Source organism: Suncus etruscus, chromosome 4 (genome assembly GCF_024139225.1).
Source record: "Suncus etruscus isolate mSunEtr1 chromosome 4, mSunEtr1.pri.cur, whole genome shotgun sequence".
Lineage (NCBI taxonomy): Eukaryota > Metazoa > Chordata > Mammalia > Eulipotyphla > Soricidae > Suncus > Suncus etruscus.
The window spans coordinates 263120-276846 of record NC_064851.1 but is presented as its reverse complement, the minus strand read 5'-3'; the positions used below and the strand labels follow the sequence as shown (position 1 = coordinate 276846).

At 58.6% G+C, this 13727-nt stretch overlaps 1 protein-coding gene across 1 annotated transcript in view; it reads left to right on the top strand.

Moving 5' to 3' along the window:
* The window catches only part of SHANK3 (SH3 and multiple ankyrin repeat domains 3), a 45167-nt gene that overhangs the window by 17182 nt on the left and 14258 nt on the right, over positions 1 to 13727 (top strand). The window contains 8 exon segments of the mRNA XM_049771486.1: positions 15 to 205; positions 781 to 894; positions 5943 to 6018; positions 6130 to 6212; positions 6804 to 6928; positions 7009 to 7141; positions 7887 to 7967; positions 12435 to 12458. Of these exon segments, the coding sequence (XP_049627443.1) occupies positions 15 to 205; positions 781 to 894; positions 5943 to 6018; positions 6130 to 6212; positions 6804 to 6928; positions 7009 to 7141; positions 7887 to 7967; positions 12435 to 12458 (827 nt within the window).

The following is a 13727-nucleotide window of genomic DNA, read 5'->3' as shown; positions in this document are numbered from 1 at the left end:
GTGTTCGTCTACAGCCCGAGCGGCCCGGGCCCCGCGTCCGCGTCCGCGCCCGGGCCCGCGTCCCCCGCGCCCCCCGCGCCGCCGCCGCGGGGCCCGAAGCGGAAACTTTACAGCGCGGTCCCCGGCCGCAAGTTCATCGCCGTGAAGGCGCACAGCCCGCAGGGCGAAGGCGAGATCCCGCTGCACCGCGGCGAGGCCGTGAAGGGTGAGCGAGGCGCGGGGCCGGGCCGGGCCGGCCGGGGCGGGGGGCGGTGGCCGGGGCGCCCGCTGCGGGGATGGCCGGGGCGCCGTCTCGCGGGTCCCTCCGGGTCCCCTCTGGGGGGCGGGGGGTCCTGCCGGGGCCTCCTGCTGGGTGGGCACCTGTCCCGGACCGTGACCCTCCCGGTGGATGGACCGGACCGTGGCCTCGAGCCCCTCGCCCCTCGCCCCAGGGCTCCGGCATCTTCCCGAGCCGGGCCCATCTCCCCGGCCCACCTTGTGGCCCGAGCTCTGGCCACTGGGTCACAAGGCGGGAGGAGGATGGCCGTCTGTCTGGAGGGCAGCCGCGGGCCGTGGCCCTGCTCCTGCCTCCTGTCCCCCCCCCCTCCCTGCGTCCATCTGTGCGTCCCTGTCCCCCACATGCCCATCCTGTGCTGTGCCCATCTGTTCCTTCCTCTCTCCTGTGTGGCTCCCAGAATTTCTTCGGGAAAAGGCCAGGGAGGGCAGGAGCGGTGGGTGGCGGGGAGGGCTTCCCGGCTGCCCTGCCCTCACTGCCTGCCCGGTCTCTCTCTCTCCCCACAGTGCTCAGCATTGGGGAGGGCGGTTTCTGGGAGGGAACCGTGAAAGGCCGCACGGGCTGGTTCCCGGCCGACTGCGTGGAGGAGGTGCAGATGAGGCAGCATGACACGAGGCATGGTGAGTGGTCCCCGTGCCCCTGGTCGTGCCCCCGGGTCTGGTGTGGTGCTCACAGGGGAAAAGCTGACCTCAGACACGACACACGCGTTTGAACGAACTTGCTCCAGACACGCGGCGATGCACACACGTGCCCACGGGGATCACATGAGCAAGGGAAAAACGCATTTACACAGAAATCACATGTCCACCTGGGAAAGCTCGTGTGCATATAGGAGACCATGTCCACAAGAAAAAGTGCACAAGAAAAAGAACACACATGCACAGGGAAATAGCATGAGCATGGGAAATTGTGTACACGCACAAGCAACCCACGTGCACATAGCAGGGTGGTGACATGTACACAGAGAACATACACGGGAGGTTATCTGTCCACAAAGAGGACACATAAAGAGCAGTGCACAGGGAGATAACGCACACAGGACGAATATACATGCATTTGTGAAGAACACATGCGCACGTGCGAAATCATGTGCTCACCAGAAGAACATGTGGCCACACGTGCAGATTAAAGGAAGAATGTATTCATACACGAATCCCATGAACACAGAGGGGTCTCGTGTGCCTAGGAGGTTACATGTGCATACCAAGAGAACTCGTGCAAAAGAATCATGCATACCTGCAAGCGTTTAGAACACACATCTAATAGGGTCACATGTGCACGTGGTATGTTTAGTGCACATTTGCACTGAATCACATGTGTGCCCAGTAAAACACATGCTTGGGAGCCCCCACACGTGCCCAGGTTCAGATGGGTGTGGGGCCTCCCAGCGCACAACCCTGCAGGAAAACTGGGTGCTGGCATAGGTGATGCTGCCTGCAGGTGGACAACAAAGGGTCAGTCTGAGAAAAGAGGCCTCCTCCCAGAGTGGGCAGTTTGCCAGGTGGGCTGGGCAGGAGGGCTCTGCCAGCCCAGAGGAAATGAGGCCAAATGGGCCCAGAGAGGCTGTGGTCAGTGCCAGGTTGGGAGGAAGGAGTGGGAGGTCACCATGATGTGAGAACAGGTGGGAGGGGTCACTATGGTGTGAGGAGGGTCAATGGGTCACTACGTTGTGAAGAGGGTGGGTGGATCACCATAGGTAGGAGAGTGGGTGTGTGTCATCACAGTGTGAGGAGAGTGTAGGAGGGTCACCATGGTGTTGAGAGGTGGGTGGGGTCACCATGATCTGAGGTAGCCATGCTGAGGAGTGTGTGAGTAGTTACCATGATGTGAGGAGGGTGTTGGGGGTCATGATGATGTGAGGAGGGCATATGGGGGGTCACCATGGTTTGAGGAGGGGAACGTAAGGGGGTCACAATGATCTGAGGAGGGTAGGTGGGTCACCATAGTGTGAGGAGGGTGTGGAGGGGTCACCATGGTGTGAAGAGGGTGGGCAGAGTCACCAAGAGCTGTGGAGGGCGTAGAGTTACCATGGTGTGAGGAGGGTCACCATAAGCTGAGGAGGTTTGGGGTCACCATGATCTGAGGAGGATGTGGGGGGTCACCATGGTGTGAGGAAGATGTGGGAGGTCACCATGGTGTGAGGAGGGTGTGGGTGGTCACCATGGTGTGAAGAGGGTAGATGGGTCACTCTGGTATGAGGAAGGTGGGGGTCACCATGGTCTGAGGAGGGTGTGGAGTATCACCATGATCTGAGGAGGTTGGGGGTCGACTTTACTTAAAAGTAAAGCGACTTTACTTACTCTAAAGTGAATCAGGGTATTGGCACCCTGATTTGAGAAGTTGGCTCCAGACCCCGTGGGCATGCATGTGAAGCTGGCAGCAGCAGAAACTGTCAAGCCTGGAACAGAGCCTGAGAGCAGGAGAGCAGAGGGGCCACTTGTGTGCAGCTGTGGTGTCCCTGTGTGAAGGAGCCCCGAAGGCTGCCAATGGAGGGACCTAGTGCTGAAGCCTGAAGGCTGGTTTCGCATTTCTCGTCTGGGCTGTAGGTCCCTACGCCAGTGCAGGGGGCATGGTGAGAGGTCAAGAAACAGTGGCTCAGGCCAGTGGTTTCTGCCGTTTCACACCTGCAGGCCTGACCTGTGCTCTCAGTCTTTCAGTGGCATTTCACAGGCAGGAGACCCTGCTCCAGTGCTTAGCCGAGAGGACAGGTCACTGCTGGCCTGAACTGCTCTAAGCACTTGGTCGTGAAAGCTTCTTGCTGCCCCAGCCCATCTTGTTTCTGAACTCATGCCACAGGGGGCCATCTTGTGGAATGTGGCCTGGGCAGTAGGGCCTCCCTCTCCTGCTGGATTCGGGTTCCAGGGAGGGGAGAGCTGGTGGGAACCTGGGGCTGGGGCTGGGGTTGGGCAGGAGAGTGGCAGGCCTCCAGACCCTGGCTGGGATGGCACTGACGGTGTGTCAGGAATTCATGAAAGAGGGAGAATTTCATGGGGGAGCGGGCACCTCTGTTCATAGCTGCTCTGGCTCCAAGACCAAGTCCTGCTGCAGGGCAGAGGTCAGAGGCCAGAGGCCAGAGGAAAGCCCAGGATGTGAACCAGCTCCCAGCAGGCCTGGAGCTGTGTACAAGGTGCCCCTGAGCCTGGGCTGGAGGCAGAGAGAGGCTCAGGTAGAGGGCTCCTGGGGTCACGGTGGGGCTGTGTGAGCCCGTGGCGTGGAGAAGGCAGGCGGGGGTTGGACCCCAAGAGAAATGACCAGCCACCACCACCGCCCTCCTGCCCTGGTGCTGGTGGTTTCACTTTAGCCGGCTTCTGTGTGTGTGTCTGATCAATGAAAGTGGAAAGTGAACTTGTTATGTAATAAATAGAACCTGAGCAGACCAGGCTGCAGAGACTTCAGGCCTGGGTGCTTCATCTATGCGCCCCTGTGGCCCCCAGCACCATGCACGTGGCCCTGGGGTCCTCTGCATCGAACTGTCTGGCCAATGTCCGAGTCTCACCAGGCGGGTCTCCTGACACCCTGGCCACGGCTGGGGAACACCCTCCCCCAGAACAAAGCTTGAGCAGGGTGGCCCCAGAGCTGGCACGAGGGCTGTGGCTGTAGATGCTGGACTTGGAGAGGACCATGGGGCATTGACCCCGAGGGAATGGGGCCCATGGGCACGTAAGGTGGTGCTGGAGCACGGGGCGGGGGGGGGGGAGCAGGCTATGTGTTGAGTCTTCCACATGTCTAAGGACAGCTGCCAGTTCTGTGCTTCCACACCCGCAGGTCTCTTCCTTCTCCTCCTCCTCTTCCTCTTCCTCCCTTCCAGCCACTGGCCATGCAGTCGCTCTTCTCCACTCACCCAGCCCCCTCCACTCATCCTGTCTGTCAGCCTCCCTTCACTTCTGCTTTTATGTCACCTCCCGAAAGCACCCCTCCCCCTTGAGTGTTCAGAGCCTGCTCTGTTGACCCACTGTGTGCCTCTAGGGTAGACTCAGAGGACACAGGTTGACCAGAGTGTAAGCTGCCCCTGCCTGACCACAGGGTGCAGGAGAGCATAATTGAGCCCTGCTCCCTGCTTGGGCCTCACATCCCACAAAGCCTGCTCAGTGTCTCTTGTGCACCCCAAGTCGGCACCCTGAGTGTCTCTGCTGCCCCAGACCTGTGACCAGCCTGTTGCCTTCCCTTCCCTTCCCGCTGCATCCCATGGCAACTGCCCGGTGACACAGACTGCTCCCTTTCTGCTCACATCTCAACATTAACAGCACGTGACATGTCGGTGTGGCACCGTTTTCCATCTCTCCTCTTCAGAGACACACTGGGGAGTGCTCAGCTGTGTTCTTGATGTACAGTGGGCACTCAGAGTCCCAACTCAGAGAAGTCCTGTGGTGATGGCGGGAGGTGGGGTGCAGCCGAGGGATGATGTGGCTCTCAGGGATGCTGGAAATTGGTTCTGGGGAACCAGGAAGCAGAATCTGATGCAAAGGGAGCCGAAACCTGAAGGCTTGTAGTCGGTCTTCTGTGTGGTGGTTCTGAGACCACTGGCATTGGGGGAGGGTGACATTAGGAAGGTGACATCTAGATCCCCCTGCATCTCCCGTTCAGGCCATAGGAAGCCAGGGGCACCTTGGCATGCAGCGGTGATGGGCTGTGGGGAGGGATTCCGTGAAGATGCAGAGCTACTCCCAGTGTAGTGGGGATGTGGTGGGATGCATGCACAGGACACAGGTCACATACAGCCTGTAGGAATCTGGGACTCTGGGTACACAGACTTGTACCTAGGAACCCGTTGACTCGACACACAGAAATTCTCGTGTGAACTCATGACTCTGGGCACACGAGACATGCACATATGAGCCGATTGACTTGTCACATAAGTTCACATGTGAACCCATGACTCTGGGCACACAAGATGTGCACATATGAACTCGCTGACTCGACACAACACACACAGAAACTCATGTATGGACCCATGACTCTGGGCACACACAGACATTAGCATTTGAACCTGTGACTGGACACACAGATAAGCCTGTAGGAACCCATGACTGGGAATTCACAGACACGTATGTATGAGCCTATGACTCCGGACACATGCAGAAATGTGTATATGAACCTGGGACTCTGGACATGCACAAATACATATTTATGAATGGATATGTTCATAGAACCTTGATTCTGGACACATACAGACACTTGACACTGGATATATATAGACACTCCACAACTGTGTGGCCACGTGCAGACATGGTTGTGGTTCACATGGTCATGCCTGTGGGTACCATATTCCCGTGGGAGCACTCAGAGACACACCTATACAAACCCACAACTACAGTGACACATGCAGACATGCCTACGTGTGCACGTGGCTGACAGCACATAAGCACGTGTGTGTGAGACCCAGGCTGAGGTCACACGCAGGCAGGTGATCATGTTTTTCTCCCTGCTCTCACACTTGGGCTCTGTGACTCGGGGTGCTGGGCCTCGCTCATCTGCTGTGTTCAGCTTCTAGGGAAGAAGGGCGTTGGGCCCTTGACCTCCTGGAAGCCCCTCCTTCTGGGGTCTCTGGACCATGACCCCGGCCGGGGTTTGGGTCCCCATGTGAACAGAGGCCTAGTGGCCCAGGGGGCGTGTGCAGAGGGTGGAGCCGGTGCGGTCAAGGGGCCGGCAGCTCCTGCTCTTCCCTCAGAAACCCGGGAGGACCGAACGAAGCGACTTTTCCGTCACTACACGGTGGGGTCCTACGACAGCCTCACGTCCCACAGGTACTGGTGGACCGGGGGGTGGGGGGGCTGGCCCTGTGGGATGGATCCTGCCCAGGAAACAGGGTCAGCCTGCTCGGGGCCCCTCACGCCTGCTCTCTCCCCACCCACCAGTGACTATGTCATCGACGACAAGGTGGCTGTCCTGCAGAAACGGGACCATGAGGGATTTGGGTTCGTGCTCAGGGGGGCCAAAGGTAAGGGACTGGGTGTATCGGTGTATAGGCTACTGAGTCTTCTCTTAGCAGCTGGGTCTGCAACGCGGCCACCTCGTCCCCTCTCATCCCACCCTGTCCCCAGCATTTCCCTTGACCCCTCCCACCCCACCCTATCCCCTCCTACCTACCCTGTCCCTTTCTTCATCCTGCTCGCTCCCACACCTCACCTCTCTCCCTGGTCTTGCGCTTCTTTTCCGCTTCCATGTTGGGACTCTGCTCTCAGTTGGGGAGGCTCGATGAAGGCCTCCCTGTTCTTTTCTGGGGATGGCACACCCCGCTGTGATCAGGGACTCTTCTTGGCTCTGCACTCAGACTCTAGGGTTGCCGGGGCTGGAGTAAGGGCCAGCTGTGTGTAAGGCAAATGCCCTCCCGCTGTGTTCTTGCTCAGCCCCATGGCCACTGTGTCTAGCGTGGTCAGGGCCTCCGGCTCCAAGGGCAGCACTTCCTGTGCGGAGGGCCCACCCAGCCCAGATGCCCCAGTGGCCCCTTTTGGGGATGTGGTGCGGCGGCAACCCCGCCTGGGGGTGGACTGCCGAAGCTGCTTCCTGATGGCCTGTGCCTGCCCCGCAGCAGAGACCCCCATCGAGGAGTTCACACCCACCCCGGCCTTCCCGGCGCTGCAGTACCTGGAGTCCGTGGACGTGGAAGGCGTGGCCTGGAGGGCCGGGCTGCGGACAGGGGACTTTCTCATCGAGGTGAGGGGCTGGGGCCTGGGCCTGGGCACCAACGCGGGCGGGGTCGGAGCGCGGGCACCCACGGCCCCCTTCCCTCCCAGGTGAACGGGGTGAACGTCGTGAAGGTGGGCCACAAGCAGGTGGTGGCCCTGATCCGCCAGGGCGGAAACCGGCTGGTCATGAAGGTGGTGTCTGTGACTCGGAAGCCGGAGGAGGACGGGGTGCGTCGCCGAGGTGAGGGGCCGCGCGCGCTGGCGCCCGGGGCCTTGGCGCTCGCGACCCCCGACCCGCGCGCCCACAGGGCGCCCTCCCGGCCCCGTGCCGCCCCTGCCTCCCGTCCCCCAGCCCTGCGGGAAGAGACTCCGCCAGCAGCTGCCTGGAGGCCGGAGTTGCCATGGTAACGGGAGGTTGACGCTGCCTCCTTGTCGAGGGAAGGGAAGGGGGAGGCGGCACCTGCGGGAACAGGAAAAGCGTCTTCTCCCCGCGCCGCCCGCCCGCCCGCTGCCGAGGTCGGCTCGGCCGCCCGGCCCCTGCGGCCCCTGCGGCCCCTGCGGCCCAGGCCCCCGCTCCCTGCGGGCTTCGCCCCGGGCGCCCCCGGGGGCGGCCTCCGGCCAGCAGCTCTCCACCCGCCGGGCCGGCCGCGACCCTCCCAGCCCCCACCGCATGGCTCTGCGCCCCGCTCGGGCCCCGGGACCGCCGGGCTGGGCGAGCAGGCCTCGGCCAGCAGCACCCTGACCCCGTGGGGTCCCGGACCCCCGAGGCCCCCGGGCCCACGCCCCGACCCCTGCGCCTCGAGCGCCCAGCACCATGAAGAAGTTCGCGTCCAGCCGCAGCCTGAACAAGATCCTGGCGCAGTGCGACTCTTCGTCCCGGGAGTACGAGGAGATCCAGGCGGTGGAGCGCAGGTGGCACTTGCACCTGGCCACGCCCCGCTGCCTGCTGCTGGACCGGAGGGCCAAGGCCTCCCTGTTCTTTGCAGCCCCGCCACCGCCCAAGAGGGCCCCGAGCACCACGCTGACCTTACGCTCCAAGTCCATGACGGCCGAACTGGAGGAACTGGGTGAGCGGCCGGGAAGGCCCGGTGGAGACAGACGGACGGACGGACGGACGTAGGGATGGGCCAGAGGTAGATGGTGGACGGGAGGGCGGACCAGGGGTGGCGCGGAGACTGGGACGAAGATCGGTGCGTGTGTCTGCATGCTGTGTGCGTGTTGTGCCGCTGTGCCCCGTGGCTCCAGCCGGGCTCCCTGCACTCTCGTCCTACTGAGCAGACCTGGGTGGCGGGCACCGTGTCCAGCCCCTGTCCCTGTCCAGTCCGACGGTGGAGCTGTGGGCTTGCTCGCGAGCCTCCGACGCCCGCGCACGACTGGCTGATGGGGTAGCCCTGTGCCCTTGTGAGCGCAGGATCTCCATAGGAGTGTGCGGGGCTGGGGGGGCATGTTGTGGGCACGGGAAAGGGGTCGCGGGCATGTAGCAGCTGTGCAAGCGCACTGGCTTATCCTGGCATGTCCTGCTCTGTGACCGTTCACCGCAATGTCCACGGGACGCCTGGGAGCACGTGATCATGCCCTGACATATGTGATGTGATCGAGCAGCCGCTGCCATGCACGAGCACCCGCCGCTTTCACTGTGGCTGTTCGTGTGCCCTCCTGTCCCCCTGTGGTGTGACCCAGTGGCTGGCCTAGGCTGGACACCCGTTGGCTCCAGGCACCGAAGGAACCTCGCTTCAGGGTCTGGGCTAATGCCCAGTTTGGTTCTGCCCCAGCCACTGGTGCAGCTTCCCTGGCCTCGGTATCCCCCCACCTGCCTCGCAGCCTTGGCCTCTTCTGGCCACGGGCTGGATGTTTCTTCCCAAGGGGCTGCTCTTCGCTGCAGTTCAGCTCCAGGTGGGAGACAGCTCCTGAGACAAACAAGGTGACAGGCAAAGGCTTTTCTTCCCCAAGAACATTTGAATGAAATGAAACTCCTCGAATGACTGACTCACCGGAAAGGAAGAGGAATTCTTGGGTCCCAGAAACGGGTTGAGAAGTGAAAGCCAGAGTAAGAGGAAACTGAGGCATCTGTGCTCCCTGAGGACTGGGATCCAGTTCTGGCCAAGGTGACGAGGGTCTAATGCTCCCCCCACCCCGCCCCATGACTTCAAGATGACTGTGAGCTCGTGAGAGGCAGGAACGCCAGAACAAAAGCCCTGATCAACAGGAACTCATGGAAGAGTCCGAAGGAGAACTGACGTTAAAATATAAAGTCGAGGACCCGGAGAGATAGCACAGCGGCGTTTGCCTTGCAAGCAGCCAATCCTGGACCATAGGTGGTTGGTTCGAGTTCCGGTGTCCCATATGGTCCCCATGTGCCTGCCAGGAGCTATTTCTGAGCAGATAGCCAGGAGTAACCCCTGAGCACTGCCGGGTGTGGCCCAAAAACCAAAAAAAAAAAAAAAGTAAAATATAAAGTCGAAGGGCTGGAGAGATAGCATGGAGATAGAGCATTTGCCTTGCATGCAGAAGGACATTGGTTCGAAACCCGGCATCCCATATGGTCCCTCGAGCCCGCCAGGAGAGATTTCTGAGCTTAGAGCCAGGAGTAACCCCTGATTGCTGCCAGGTGTGACCCCAAAACAAAAACAAAATCAAAAAAATAAAGTCGAAGAGAACCAGCAAAACTTTTGATGAGGGGCTGGAGTGATAGCACAGTGGTAGGGCGTTTGCCTTGCACATGGCTGACCCAGGACAGACCTGGGTTTGATCCCCGGTGTCCCATATGGTTCCCTGAGCCAGGAGCGTTTTCTGAGCACAGAGCCAGGATTAAGCCCCTGAGTATCAGGGGCGTGGCCCAAAAACCAAAAACCAAACCAAACCAAACCAAACCAAAACAAAAATTTCTTTTTGAGGAGGGAGCTCAAGAGCAAATCAATAGATGTCACTGAGGCCAAGATTTAGAGCCACTGTTTAGAGTCAGGATAGATTGTGCACCAGGTTGAGTTACAGAAACATCGAGTTAAAAGGCACATTGGAAATTTCTCCCAAAGTGTCAGGGAGTCAGAGGGAACAAAGAAAAGGAATTTGCAGCCACATGGGTGTTCCAAGGCAGAATAAAAGGAGCCAGGGATTTAAATACCAGGCTGTTCAGAATTTCCCAAGATTGAACAAGCCTTGAAAAGAGTAAAAAAATCCCAAGCAGAAGAACAGGTGAACAAACTCGGCCTACCTTATTAGGACCTGAGCACCTGGGGCATGTAGGGACGTGCCTTTGGCTGATTGGGGCCTCCATTGTGGGGACACCGTAGTGACTTTGCTTATGTCGAGCTGATACTCGGAGACGCTAGAAGCTGCGCCTCAAGTCCTGAGTCAAATGCCTTTCCACCTGGACATCTACAGCCAGTAAGTAAGGTGGCTCACCCTAGAGCTCCATCCCAGAGCCCTTAGGCTTCTCTAGGGTCAATCATTCTGACAGAGTAGCCATAATCCAGTCCCAGGAAGGGGTTTGGTGGCAGGAGGGTCACCTTCCTGTGCGAGGCTGCACATTTGCTCTCCCTCCCCCAAGTATGGCAGATGAGGTGGCTCTGCTCTTCTTTGTTTGTTTGTTTGTTTTTGAGCCACACCTGACTGTGTTCAGGGGTCACTCCTGGCTCAGAAATTGCTCCTGGCAGGCTCTGGGGACCCTACGATATGCTGGGGATCAGATATGCTGGGGATCAAACCCAGGTCCATCCTGGTGGGCCACATGCAAGGGAAACACCTAGGGCTGTGCTATCGCTCCGACCCCAGACTCTGCTCTTTGGGACCCACATCTCTGCTCAGCCAGTGTGTATGAGCACCATAATGTGTGATACCTGGTGATGTTGTTTTTGAAACACACACAAACTCTGGCTTCGCCTCTATGCCACAGCAACCCCACTCAGCATGACAGCCAGCTTGTATGTCAGTACCACAGCTGGATGAACAACCAGGGGCCTACCTAGCAAGAACTACAGCCAGATGTGCAAGCACAGCTGAACACTGAGAAGGAGCTAGTGGGGCAGAGTGGGAGCACCACTATGAAGTGTGCAAACAACCAAGTGTACAAGTGCATCTGAGTGTGCAATCTCCATGCCTGAGCATGACAGTTCCATAACCAAGTGTGCAAGCACCGTGAAGAATAAAACACATCTGGGCATGCAGGCATAACCGAGCATGCAAACAAAACCAGGCATGCAAGCACAACTCAGTGTGAAAGCAGTGAAGAATAAAGCATATCTGGGCATGCAAGCACAACCAAGCATACAAACCAAACTGGGTGTGCAAGCACCACTAAGTGTGAAAGCAGTGAAGAATAAATTATATCTGCATGTACAAGTACAGCCAAGTGTGCAAGCAAAGTTAAGAATAAAGTACAACTGGACATGTGCACACAACTCGGCATACAAGCACAAGTAAGCATGCAAGCATATCTCAGTATTCAGGCAGAGTGGAGAATGCAAGTGCCATGACCATCGGCAGTCCGAGCACGGATGCAGAGAACCCTCTTCATTCTGCACTCGCAGGAGCGAAGATGGCCTGAGAACATGGTGACATCAAGGGCCTGAGCAGCGAAAGGACTGCCTCTCCTCCTGGGCCCCTCTATCTGGAGAGAGGGGCTCACAGCCGACCTCCCCCCAGTCCTGCTGCGGTCTGCATTGGGACTGGCTTTTCCAGTGGTATTCATGCTAGTGGGCCCACGCTGGCATTTCCCATGGAGGAATCTGAGGAAAGGCAGAGAGTGGCTTGGTAAGAGCTTTCTGTCCACACTGCTGGCAGGACTGTTTAGGTCCTATGGAGCACGGCACCCTCAGGAGTGTGGTCTGTGGGCCACACCAAAGTGCCTCAAGAGAGGGACCTCAAGGGAAAGCAGGTGGCTACTGTGGGTGTGGGGAAGTGGGTCTCACAGGAGAAGGTTTCGTGGTCCAGGCAAAGGTGGGCCCAGAGGAAACAGGCCACAGGGGCTACAGATGCGGGATGCTCCTGAGATGGGCTGTGTCAGAGGAAGGGCAGACACTCCGGGACCTTCAGATCTGTGGCCACTACCTGCAAAGCTGGGCGGCCTGAGGCAGGAGCCCCCAGTTTATATGTTTCCTGCAAACTACCCGGGCACCTTTTTCCTTGGAGGGGAACGTCAGGGCAGGTGGCACAGTGTCTGGTACTTGGCTGGACACATGCTGGGCTGCTCTCTGCTGAGGTGCAACTGGGAATGCTCAGGGCCTGAAGCACCTCCTTCCACCTCCAGGCACGTTTTGTGAGCTCTGTCCTCGGAACAGGCACCAACAGAATGGACTATGATCTATCATATGTGGAGAGCTCTCTCTATGTACGTGTATGCATGTGTGCAGGGAGCCCACTGCTTCACTGGCTCCCAGTCTGTCCTGACTTGCTGTTTGGACAGCTCTGCTGTGTGTGCTGGACAGAGAGGGAGGCCGGGGCAGTATGGGCCATCTTGGAGGCCCCGGCTGTGGGGAGGCTGGGTGTGGGGCCACGGTGCTACCTCTTACCCCATTGCTCTGTTTCTTGGTTCCAAGCCTCCATGCGGAGAAGGAAAGGGGGTGAGTCATTTGCTGTTTCCTGGCCCAGCTTGACTTGTTCTGCCAGGTGCCCATGTGTGAGGAGGGTCTGTGGGCTGGGCGGGCCTTTCTGCTGTTGTGCAGCGGCCAGAGCTGTACTGGGCAGCCATGGTGACCTGGAGTGGGGGAAGGAGACGCCCAGCTCCTAGTCACCTTGCTTCTTCATGCTTCTCCTTGGGAGGCTCCTCTGCCTGTTCAGTGGGGCCAGGTTTGTGCTCAACATCCCTGATGTTGGCCTCGCTCCTTAGCTCAGCTTCTGCCAGGTTTCCCTGTCCTTGAGGCTCCCAGTGTGCCTAGGAATCCTCCTGGCTGCACGGAGTGGCAGCGTTGTGTGGGGCCAGAGTCTGGGCCAGGGAGATCCCAGGCATCTGCCACACTTGGTGAGGGTCGGGCCTCCCGCTGCTGCACTGGCCCCACAGTCACCGAGGCATGCTCTCACATGTCCACGAATCCTCCCACCCTCACCGGAACCCCCAGCACTCAGCCTAGCTCTGCCATCTTGCCCCACCCTCTCCTTGGGAAACCTTTAGCTGCCAACCTATGGATCTCCTGCCTGGAAGGCTTCTTTCTGGCTCGGTAGTGTGCCACAGGGTGCTGTGTGTCATCCTTCATATCTCTTGTAGAGGAACCGAGGACCATCACTCAGAGGTGGTCCTGAGGGCAGATAGCTCAGACCCAGCTGTGACCACACACAGCACCAGTGAGTCGGCAGTGACACAGCCATCCCAGCACCTCACCCCTAGCCCTCTATGTCATTTCTTACAGGAACCAAAAGCCCTCAGGAGTCTGGTTTCTGATTTTTTTGGAGATTGGTGTCCCATGCCATTCACTGATATGCCATAGAATTGTTTTAGACTCACACCTGATGTGCTTAGGAATTACTCCTAGCAGGCTCAGGGGCACCACGGGGGTTCTTGGGATCATACTTGAGTCAGCCATGTGCAAGGCAGACACTCTACCTGCTGTCCTATCGTTCTGGCACCTTAGGCTGTTAGAACTTTTTATGTTTTTGGACCATACCTGGTGGCGCATTCAGGGTTTACTCCTGGCTCTATGCTTAGAAATCACTCCTGGGGGGCCAGAGAGATAGCATGTAGGTAAGGTGTTTTTCTTTCATGCAGAAGGTCATTGGTTCGAATCCCGACATCCCATATGGTCCCCTGAGCCTGCCAGGAGCGATTTCTGAGCATAGAGCCAGGAGTAACCCCTGAGTGCTGCTGGGGTGTGACCAAAATACAAAATCCAAAAAAA